Here is an 11,538-nt window from a genome sequence, read left to right on the forward strand (position 1 = left end):
TTTTTTTTTTTTTTTTTTTTTTTGTTCTTTAAATTGAATAAAATTAAAACATTTTATGAAAAAAGATTAAAGAGAAATGAATTGGTATTGAATAAATGAAAGAGGTTACAAAGGTGACAATTTAAGAGTAATTAAAATTGTAGGCAATGGATGCTTGATTGATGTCCCTCTCAGAGTCAGTGTGCGCTCTTTTGTTATAAGTTTAATGCCTGAGCAATCCTTCCTTACTGCCCAAGCAATCCTTCCTTACTGCCCAAGCAATCCCCCTGTGGGCTCATCCATTTCATTAAGCCGTCCTTCAAAGCCTATGCTTCGTATTAAAGCAAATGGTTGTTTGCTGTCGTAGTCTAAGTACGATTCTCTTGACCCCTCCTCGGCTTTGTTAATTCATTATTTTTTGAAAGGGAAAATTTTAGAAGGAATATAATTAAGATATTGGTTTTTGACTTGTTACTAAAAAAATGAAATAAAAAGGTGTGAATTTCAGCCGATTAAAATATATCTAAAATAATAATAAATTTATAAATATTCTAATTCGGCGACATTTGAAGCTGAGGGATTCGACCTATGATCTCTTCGTATCAAGTTATTGAATATTTTATAAATATATCTCGAAATTCAAAACTCATTGTTGCCCAATTAAGACCTACAATTCCTAATAATAAATCAAAATCCCCCACCCATTAGTTACCCGTTGAAGACCAAAAATTTCTAGTAATAAATCAAAATCCCCCACCCATTAGTTACTCGTTGTCCAATAAAAACCTAAAATTCCTAGTAATAAACCGAAATCCCCCACCGATTAGTTACCTGTTGTCTAATAAACACCTAAAATTCCTAGTAATAAACCAAAATCTCCCACCGATTAGTTCCCTGTTGTCCATAAAGACCTAAAATCCCTAGTAATAAACCAAAATCCTCCACCTATTAGTTACAAGTGTCTTTTAGTATTTGCCACATTAGGCCGAGTGAACACAAAACCTATTAATAGATAAGAACACATGCCAACCAATCCCTAAAAAAATATAAATTTGGATCAAATTTGAACGAGCAGGAAAAAAATATCTCAAATATCACCATGTTACTGTCAATAGATTGAATACCACCATTGTCCATCTATATGTCTATTGACAATACCACCATTGTCCACCTATATATTGTTCATTTTGCACCCACAAATTTTCGAAGAAAAGAAACTAAAAACCAAAACAAAACTGACCACCCTGCATCATTTTATGCTTTGTAAGTATATAATATAAACACTGCGACAAACTGAAATGGCTGAAACATTGAATGCTGGCTCACTTGCTCACTTATATTGGATCCATAAAGATTTACAGACATGGTTTCAGATTAAGATTAACATGACATTTACAAGAAGTAGAAAGCTCTTACTGTTCAGTTCCATAGTTGGAAAAGTCAAATGACACACAATCGACTTGACGATGCAACGCGCTATGCAGTTGGTAACTCTTCAGCCTCTGAGGTCTAAGTGCATAATTCTTTCCAACTTATTCCGTGTGAGAAGTCCAGTAAATCAACCCACTGCAACAAACAGTATTTCAGGAAAACAGAACATAGACAGTACTGACCAGGGTCTAGCTACATAGCATTTGTATTACATGACACTTGTGCTAGTGATGAAAATTGAAACCCCTTAATGATTTTGGTTTTTCCATAAAGCTATTTAATGCAACGAAGACCAAAGAACAGGGGCATACATTGATACAGCATCAGACTACTAAAGAGAAAATATTCCTGTTCAACCAACTTTGTTTATGGCATGATTTAAACATCTTATGTAGTAGTTTCAGACATGCTCAGAAATCAAGAGAAACAACATAATGAAAGAACACCAACAACTCTTCTTTAACAAAGTTGCCTTGCTGAATGATTCCACAACTAGGTGGAGTAGACAATAAGAAGTGGCTACATGTTTTCTGGCACAAATCCAACTAAAAGACAAATGGGAAAAATCAGAATTAAGATAATAAAAAGGAGAGAGGCCATTTTACCTAACCAACACAAACACACACTGCAATACTCCTGCAACTCCCGTCCATGCTGATAGGCCAGTTTTTACTACTGAATCTTGAATCAAGAGCCCCACAGATGCTGCTAATGAAACGAAGGATACCACATAAGCGAAGAAGAGCCAAAGCTTTAATCTGCAGTTAAGGAAAACGTCATAGTGTTAATTACAGAAAAACACTAGCACCACATCAAAACAGACATTAAATTCTCGATGTTATCACACAATTCTTCTAATTTTCCTTTGCTTATAGGTCTCTAAAACTTGAATTTTACAGAGGCTTATTTCCGTGATATCTCAAGTAAAACTATCAAATAACTAGCATATCAATTCATTATGTCGTACCTAATATGAACCAATATTGTAGACTAGTATGGAAGCTTAGGGCATATGATAGGATTTATTTAAGCAACAGGCCTTCCACACAAGCTAGATTTTAATGAAGTGCCTACAAGCTAGATTTTAGCTTGCAAGTCACTAGTAATTTTATTCTCAAACAAGTATCGCAACTGCTGAAGGTGTGAGGAAATGGTTTTCCAGGCATCTTACCTTACCAAACCTCCTGCTAAGTTCAAGGCCCCTTTCGTGGTTTATATCGGAATTTCAAGTCCCTAAGAAAGTGAACATTTCTTTTGTGTCTCACCTATAGAAGTCTCAATCTTAATAGTTAATCCTGCCGTCAAATTACAGAAGTTCCCACATTGGGCTTTGTCCCCCTTGGTTTGTTGTCTTTGTAAGAAGGATGACGAATCTCTAGACCATTTTCCTCTATTGCTCCTTTTCTTTTAAGAGCTGGTCTTTTCTTTTTCTAGAATTTGGGTTATTGGTTTGCCTCCCTAAATTGGTGGACCTATGATTGATGGAAATTCTTGGGGGCATGACCTTTAAAGTTTGGGAGGGATGATGCATGGAAATTTTATTTCTATATAATAGCATTCTGAATATTAATTTTATACCTTCGCCGAGAATCACAACCTCTAATACACCATTTTTCAAAAGTTGTTGGACCTCCACCTATGTTTACTATCCTTGAACCATTCTTTCAAGAAGTTACGTTCCATGTCTTCGTTTATGATATTTTCTGCATACACACGCTCTTTTTTCAACTCTCTCTCACTAAGCATGTTCTCAAACCCTAACCAACCTCACTCTTGCCCCTTAGTTCATCCTTTTCACAACCCACCCGATTGGGGAGAAGGTTGAAAAGGTTTTCTTTATGGGATAAAAAGTGAGTTTTCATTATGAAAAAAAATGGAAGAATACACGAGGAATACAAAAACAAAAACAAAAAACCCAAGAAGAGCCCAACCAGCTCTAGTCATGCAGAATAAGACCTATGGGGTCATGACAAAAATCCTAACCCTAAGCATGTTCAACTCTAGTCAGCTCTAGTCATGCAGAATAAGACCTATGGGGTCTTTTTTCAACTCTCTCTCACTAAGCATGTTCTCAAACCCTAACCAACCTCACTCTTGCCCCTTAGTTCATCCTTTTCACAACCCACCCGATTGGGGAGAAGGTTGAAAAGGTTTTCTTTATGGGATAAAAAGTGAGTTTTCATTATGAAAAAAAATGGAAGAATACACGAGGAATACAAAAACAAAAACAAAAAACCCAAGAAGAGCCCAACCAGCTCTAGTCATGCAGAATAAGACCTATGGGGTCATGACAAAAATCCTAACCCTAAGCATGTTCAACTCTAGTCAGCTCTAGTCATGCAGAATAAGACCTATGGGGTCTTTTTTCAACTCTCTCTCACTAAGCATGTTCTCAAACCCTAACCAACCTCACTCTTGCCCCTTAGTTCATCCTTTTCACAACCCACCCGATTGGGGAGAAGGTTGAAAAGGTTTTCTTTATGGGATAAAAAGTGAGTTTTCATTATGAAAAAAAATGGAAGAATACACGAGGAATACAAAAACAAAAACAAAAAACCCAAGAAGAGCCCAACCAGCTCTAGTCATGCAGAATAAGACCTATGTGGTCATGACAAAAATCTTCACAAACAGAGACCCAGAGGTGTGAAATCTAACAAGTAACCGTACCTCACTTGAATGCAATGCCTTGTGGGAGGAATCTTATAAAAGCTAAATACGCTCTACATCTTGTACAAACCGATTATTCCCATCTTTTGCCAATGGGCCATGAAGTTTATAAAAGAGCACCGAAACCTCATCACTGACCGCAGTTGCCAACACCATGCTAGCATTGCAATATCCTCTTTTGTATAGGCACTCACATTGCAAGTTGGAAAAGTCTTTTGTATAAAGACTATGAATATTACATCCCTTTTGTAAATTTCAATCATCAATGAAATTGTTTCTTATTAAAAAAAAAAAAGTTACTCACATTGCAAGACGACCACAATCAAAGAAATATGGAAATATGACAACAAATTTTGGAAGTCACAGTTCAATACGAACCTCAAGGATAGCAAAGCTGAAGAATGGGCCAAATTAAGCCTTGATCTTGCCCAATAGTGTTATCCCAAGAAGTAGGCTCATTGAAATGCCTTCCTAGGAATGGGTTTTCTCCACAAAATCCTTAATGATGGATATGGGGAAAAAAATATAAGTCATAAACCTCACAATAGCCAAGACAATATGGAAAGGTAATCATTCAAAAAACGGTGGAGTTTTTCCCATTGGAAATTATGCTCAAAGCCATTGGCACAAATGAAAACCTACAAAAAAGAATGCCCTGCATGACTCTATTTTCTAATTAATGCCCTTTAGGCAAGAGAGACAATGAATCACAAAACCACCTATTCATGTAGTGTACTTATGCCTATAACTTATGGATAAATATTCTCAACATTTTTGGATGACACCACACTTTTCTTAGGGAGGTCAAAGATTAACTGGACATGGTCTTAACGTACCACCCTTTCAAGAATGCAAAAACTCTAGTATGGACCAACCTCATCATGACTTTCTTTTGGAATATTTGGAAAGGGCGAATGCAAGGAGTTTTTACGAAAACTCCTACTAGGCTCTTCGACAATGTTGTTTACCAAGAAATAGAGTAAATTGTCTAGTATTTTGCTTCCTATAATCTTACCTCCTCATTGTTAATTGGGAAAGCTTTTTAGTAAGTATCATGGATAACACATTTTTTTTTTTTTTTGTAAATTTCAAACCTTAATGAAATTGTATCTTATCAAAAGTGAATAAACAAGTAAAATAAAAAACCTTCACCCAAAGATCTCTCCATTTTTCTAAAGATCCTATTGTTTCTTTCCTCCCAAAGGCCATAAACAATAATACAGAGACAAGAAAACCACAAAAGTGGCCCTTTTCATGAAAAGGATGATGGAAAAAAAAAAAAAAAAAAAAAAAACTCCTCCAACTTCATCTTCTTCCTTGACCGCTAAGAAACCTGAACGTGCAAGCTCCATTGTTGACTGTGAATATCTTTGCGATTTCCATATTGATCTTCGAGATTTAGCTTCGAATCCCTTCTGAAGTGGTTCATCCGCAACCCGACCATGGCGTCGCATGCCGATTACCTTGAGAAAATGCAGCTTCGTCAGGATTACAGAAATTTCTGGCATACGGATCTCACGGGCACCATTTCTGCCAATACGCCTTGTATGTATTTCAAATTTCTTGTTCGATTTTGCTTATATTTTTGGGATTAATCGATTGAGAGGGAAGAATGTTGAAAATCTTGTTTTTGTACTTGATTTCTTTTACTCTGTTTCGTTGATGGGATAGGGTAAAAATTACCTAAAATCGAATCATCTTTGATTTTGCTTGCGATGACCTNAACATAAGGAAAACATCTCACAGAAGCCACTCCACAACAATCTAGTAAACTGACAAAACCAAAAGAGATGATCTAGGTCCTCGGCTGCTCCCCCTCAAAGGATACCACATAATGCCCCAGTCATTTAAGGCAAAAATATCTAAATGCAATCCAGAGTACAAACGCAGCCATGGAGGATTTGCTCAACAGAGAAAACTTACCTTCATCGCGACTTTGATCTTCCAGAGTAAGGAAAAGATGGGAGAACTCGAAAATAAAGGCGTCGCCCAACAACGAAAGAACATGATGCAAGAGGACCCCTCCAAAAGGACGAGGCTCCATAACTAAAGATTTCCTCTCCCTCATAATAACAAAATTACCATAACTAGAGTGTCAAATTCTCAAGGAAAATACCGTAACCATTTGCCAAACAAAGCCCTATTACATACCCTAAGATTCCCCACACCACGTCCCAATTTGCCAAATGTGCACCCTTCCCTTCCTCCACCCCTTCCCATAAAAAAGGTCTTCAAATAAGTCTCTCTAGGGAACTACAAAACCTTCACAAGGATCCAAAACAAGGATGGAAAATACACGCGAATGTCACTAAGGATAGACTGGATAAGAATAAGTCTTCCACTCTTAGAGATAAAGCTTTTCTTCCGTAGGGGTTTTATAGGATTGATTAAAAGGATGTCCAAATAATAAATATAAAGTAGAAATACTGCTTAAGCCAAAAGAATGTGTATTAAGTCTCTGTGTGGAGATTGCATCTCCAAATCACTCTTACACTAAATACAGCCATTGACACAGTGTTTAGATTGTGTTGCCAATTTGCCCATTTGGTTTTTCACCTCGTCTAAGCTTATAATGGACGGCTAACAAACAATTCAATCGTTTGGCACTGGTTTCACATTCCCAATGAGTCCTTCAACCATGCCCCAGAGTTGACACTCGACTTCTACTGCAGACACGCATAGTTTACGGTATTCTAATTGTAAATTAAGAGTTAAGTCTCGGATGTACGAGTTCATGAAATCCTAACTCATCCAGGGAGAATAATGCTAGCAAGACACTAAATCACATTGAGCAATGACTTGTTGAAGAAAAACACTATGACATTGCTTTCAATCGAATCGAATGGTCAAGCAAGAGGATCGCGATATGATTGGTGGCATTTTAAACAATAAAAGCGGCTGAAAACGACAAGAGATAGAAAGAGAGAGGTGAGCAGATAAAACATAAATTACTCACCTCCATTCGCCTTCCTCATATGGTGAATAATCAATGTCTTCCTTCCGAACGCAATTGAACATCAGAGCCGCAAACGAAGCAAAAATACCTAAAACCCCAATACCAAAACACCATAAAAAAACCCTAACGGCAAATTATACATGGTGTGGACTGGTAAATGAATAAAAAACCTGGAAGATAGTGGAGGAAGGAGACGGCAACAGAACTGCAGACAACGGCGTCAACCCAGAACCACCACCCGGCGCCGAACACAGCTCCGGCAACGCCAGGGCCGAAAATTGACCAAAGCTCCGCCAAATCCATTGGTGGATTCTTCCTTTTGCCTTCTCCTTACGATTGCGATTGGAGACAGGTGGATTTGGAGAGGCTATTGTGAACTGAATGATCGCACCGCTCAGACCCCTTTCCTGCCAAGAAGATCAATATAAATAAACTAGAATCACAGCTACTCATGGCTGTGTTGGAAAATTATAGCAAATTTTATGCCTACGTGTTTAAATTATGATAAATGACCATAAACATTTAAACAAAAAAACAAAAAAACAAAAAACAAAATTTGACATTTTTTGTTATTAAAAGGTTAAATTGAATATTTAGATTTCAAAACCAAAAGAATGTCCTTTAGTCAGTTACCTTTTTTTTTGTATAATTTTCTAATAAGTTTACTTCGGGTGTATATGGTCAAACAAGCTTAGTTTTAAAATAAAAGATCAAAGGAAGCAGCAAAACCTAGCAAAAAAGAAAAAGAAAAAAAACATAAATCATGCTTGAGTTAGTTTCCCTCCAAGCTCCAAGCTCCAAGCTTGATTGGTTTTGAGATCTTTGTCATTTAGTTCTTACTGTCCCCTCCTCCACTCATGGAAGCCTGATTATGCGTAAGTATTGAGATTGATTGTTAGGAAACGCGACGGTATGATATTGCCCACTTTGAGTATTGAGCTCTTATAGTTTCGCTTTGGGTTTCTTATTTCCTAAACCACTTTCTTCTAACAAAACAATCCTCCCCTCGAACAAAGTATATCATAGAGCTTCCCTGAAGTTCATGTAGCCCTCAAATAGTCTCCCCTTAAACAAGGCTCAACTCATTTCTTTGGAGCCCTTAAACAAAATACACTATTTGTTCGAGACGCGAGTTACTTTTGACTACATATTCAAGGCTTGTAATTTTTTGTTCGACACTTGAAGATTCTATTGATATGATTAAATTAAATGCATGACTTTGATACTATGTTAGGAACTACGACTCTCTATAATAGTTGTTATTGTCCATTTTGAGCATAAACATTTTTTGCTTTCGTTTTTTCGAAAATGCCTCATACTAATTTAGACGTGTTCCTTACTTATAAATGCACGATCATTCCCTAAATTAATCAAGGTGGGACTCCCTCCCGACAATCCTCAACATCGATAGTTGCTAGGGCCTACAATAAAGACGTAGTACGATAGGTGTTTTTAAGACGACCAAATTATGTTAAATGATTAAAATATATGGTATATTTAAGTTAATTTTTAAATATGAAAAGAAAGCATCTAGAAAAAGAAAAAGAATCGAAATAAAGTAAAAATATTTGGGGGAAAAAAAAAAAAAAGAAAATAGGCATTGATCCGATAAGGCAATTCCATCACTTCAACAAATAGATAGACGACACGTGTACAGTGGAGGAGCTGTTACCGCGGAATTCCCACTTTCTTCCTACGTCCTAATAGTCTCCCCTATAAATATATCTTCTAGAAACAAACCGCCTTCACTTGCCTGCAAATAACGCGAATCTCTCTCTCTCCAATCGAAAGCGAAATCCAGCTGCGAACAAAATTTTAATCATTCGCAACGGAACAAGAACCTTACTAATTCCGGATCCCAATTCTGGTTTCGGCTCATCCTTTCCTCATTATTTTCCCTTGCAAGCGACGAGTTGGACTAGGATTTTAGGATTAGGGTTAGGGTTAGGGTTTGTTTTTGTACCTTTTTATCTGCGTAGTTCGTGCATGCGAAGGTCTGGATCGGTTAAGCGTATGTATGGCAGTGGTTGTATTTGGATAGAGTGGAATTTGAAGCTTTGACTATGGAACGGGCCATAGGTGGGTTAATTTGTGGTTATTGTTGGTGATGACTAGAGACCGATGTCACCTGGGAAAGAAGATGATGGGTAGGGGTGCGGATGGAGGCTGTGGTTCTGAGGAGAGGTCTTGCCCAGTGGCAAGAGTGCCGAACAGAGTAACGTTGACCCATACTCAAACACATGAGGATAAGTTGTCTACTGTGGACATTGATTATTACGCTCAGGCTCAAAAGGCGTTGTGCGAGCGTTCGCCATTCGATGTAGCGGAGGAGACTGCAGCTCCTTATGTGCCCACTTTGCCCGGTAGGTTGGGTAGCTCTTTGAGCAGACATACGGGTGGTAAGAAGCGGCAGAGGAAATCCAATTCTGGGGCAGACAAGAAGACTTGGAGGCAAGGTGAAAGGTCACGTGGCTCCAACATTTGGGTCGAGACAGAGGAATATTTTAGGGACTTGACGCTGTCTGATGTAGATACTTTGCGTGCAGCGTCTTCTTTTAGTGGTTTAGGGTTTAGGAAATGTTTTTCAATTCCGTCTTCTGGAAATGACTCAGAAGCAAATGTAGGTGGCAGTGATAATGCTAGTGATGAGATTACAGATGGGGCTATTGTTAAAGACGAGGTTGAGGATGACTGTTTGGGCTCGGATGTGGGCATGGTTGAAGCCAGTGATTCTCCTCTTGGAGACAAGGGTTGTTCAAACTTGGATTCGTCTCCCGGCTTAGAATGGATATTGGGTTGTAGGAATAAGGTGTCCTTAACTTCGGAGCGGCCTTCGAAGAAACGGAAGCTTCTAGGTGGTGATGCAGGATTGGAAAAAGTTCTAATTGTTTCTCCTTGCGATGGAAATTCATCTTTATGCCACTTTTGCTCTAAGGGAGATACGTACAAAGGGGTAAATCCGTTAGTTACTTGTAGTTGTTGTTATGTGGTGGTTCACTATAAGTGCTATGGCATAAGAGAGAAAGTCAATGGATCCTGGTCGTGTTCTTGGTGCAAGCAGAAGGATAAAACCAATGATTCCACAAAGCCCTGTTTGCTCTGTCCCAAGCAGGGTGGGGCTCTGAAGCCTGTACATAAGAACGTCGACAGTGGATTTTCTGTTGAGTTTGCTCATTTATTTTGTAGTCAGTGGATGCCAGAGGTATTCATAGAGGACTTGACGCAGATGGAGCCTGTTATGAATTTGGGAGGTGTAAAAGAAACCCGGAAAAAGTTAGTATGTAACATATGCAAAGTCAAGTATGGAGCCTGTCTCCGGTGCAGCCATGGTATGTTTATTGCCCCATTATTCAATGCCATTCTCCTTTTCTGTTTGGATGATGTATGGGAAGCACATTCCTAGTGGCTACTACGGTCTTCAGATTTTGGCTCAATTTTTTCCTTTTCGACTTCTGTATGCTGTTGTCCTTGGTAGGCTAGTTTTATGCGTTCTAGCAGAAAAGCATGTTTATGGCTTATCTGTTAATGTCATGTACAGAGTATTTAGAAGTTGGTCGAAATCTGAAATTAGTGAACAGTTAATTTCTACTACGCTCGAAGTTTGATTTTATGTTCCTGGGCTGCTCTCTTTCCCTCCCTTCCTCCCTTCCTCTCTCTATCTCACATGCAAAACTATGCTTTCTAACTTCTTTGGAAGGTTAGCTGTTGACTTATATACTACTACTACCATACCGAGACATAGGAAGGGGCATTTAAAGAGTGGAATATGTGCATATTTGTTTTTATTTATTTTCTTGTTTATCTATACTCCAAAAGATGTGAGCGGTATATTAGGCTCCATGATATATTGCTGGTTATAAATAGTTATCATTTAATTTAGGTTATGAAACTTAAACAAATAGTTTTTTATCTCATGCTTGAGAGTCTCATTTAGAAATCATGCCATTGGGGGCATTAACGGGACTTACTAGTTTCATCTTCCATGCTTTGTCTACCATATAAATTGATAGATGTCGGTCAACTTTCGTACAGGATGTTGGTGGTTCCTGATTTGCCATTAAGAAACCAGCTCTAGGAATTTCTGGATATTTTTGTACTTTGTGCATTCCAACTTATAAATCTCCTATTTGAACCCTGAAGTACCGAGTAAATGCACCTATTTAAACAGTAAATGAGAGACATGATGAATAATTATCCTCCCAACAAAAACAAGAGAGATATGTGAAAACTCCCCTTGGCTTGAATCAAGAAGATAGGATTTTATGAAATTGGACCTTTATTATTTATTAGGTTTTTTTTTTTAATGAATACCGAACTTTCATTGAGAAAACAGGAAGAATACAAAGGACATACACGAATTCGAGCCCCCCCCCCCCCCCCCCCCCCCCCCCCCCCCCCCCCCCCCCCCCCCCCCCCCCCCCCCCCCCCCCCCCCCCCCCCCCCCCCCCCCCCCCCCCCCCCCCCCCCCCCCCCCCCCCCCCCCCCCCCCCCCCCCCCCCCCCCCC

At 38.6% G+C, this 11,538-nt stretch overlaps 2 protein-coding genes across 3 annotated transcripts in view; one reads left to right on the forward strand and one right to left on the reverse strand.

Moving 5' to 3' along the window:
• Positions 1-1,201: 1,201 nt before the first annotated feature.
• Positions 1,202-7,503, reverse strand: LOC111487827 (transmembrane protein 50A-like). The gene is made up of 4 exons (XM_023135374.1): positions 7,204-7,503; positions 7,034-7,121; positions 2,016-2,168; positions 1,202-1,545 (listed from the first exon to the last, which is right to left on the reverse strand). Exons 1-4 carry the CDS (start codon positions 7,334-7,336, stop codon positions 1,512-1,514), a joined length of 408 nt encoding a protein of 135 aa, XP_022991142.1. The 5' UTR covers positions 7,337-7,503; the 3' UTR covers positions 1,202-1,511.
• A 1,264-nt stretch (positions 7,504-8,767) lies between these two features.
• The window catches only part of LOC111487825, a 19,354-nt gene continuing 16,583 nt past the window's right edge, over positions 8,768-11,538 (forward strand). For both annotated transcript variants that reach the window (XM_023135372.1, XM_023135373.1), the window contains exon 1: positions 8,768-10,362. In XM_023135372.1, the coding sequence (XP_022991140.1) occupies positions 9,141-10,362 (1,222 nt within the window). In that variant the 5' untranslated portion in view covers positions 8,768-9,140. The remainder of the gene's footprint in view (positions 10,363-11,538) is intronic.

Source organism: Cucurbita maxima, unplaced genomic scaffold (assembly GCF_002738345.1).
Source record: "Cucurbita maxima cultivar Rimu unplaced genomic scaffold, Cmax_1.0 Cma_Scf00012, whole genome shotgun sequence".
NCBI classification, from domain to species: domain Eukaryota; kingdom Viridiplantae; phylum Streptophyta; class Magnoliopsida; order Cucurbitales; family Cucurbitaceae; genus Cucurbita; species Cucurbita maxima.

What these genes read in the sequence shown, in the direction of transcription:
- LOC111487827 (XM_023135374.1), bottom strand. Translation starts at nt 7,336, where the DNA reads ATGGATTTGGCGGAGCTTTGGTCAATTTTCGGCCCTGGCGTTGCCGGA. An exon ending in CTTCCTCCACTATCTTCCAG is followed by an intron (nt 7,122 to 7,203) that starts GTTTTTTATTCA and finishes TTGGGGTTTTAG; the next exon opens with GTATTTTTGCTTCGTTTGCG. An exon ending in TGTGTGTTTGTGTTGGTTAG is followed by an intron (nt 1,546 to 2,015) that starts GTAAAATGGCCT and finishes TGTTTGTTGCAG; the next exon opens with TGGGTTGATTTACTGGACTT.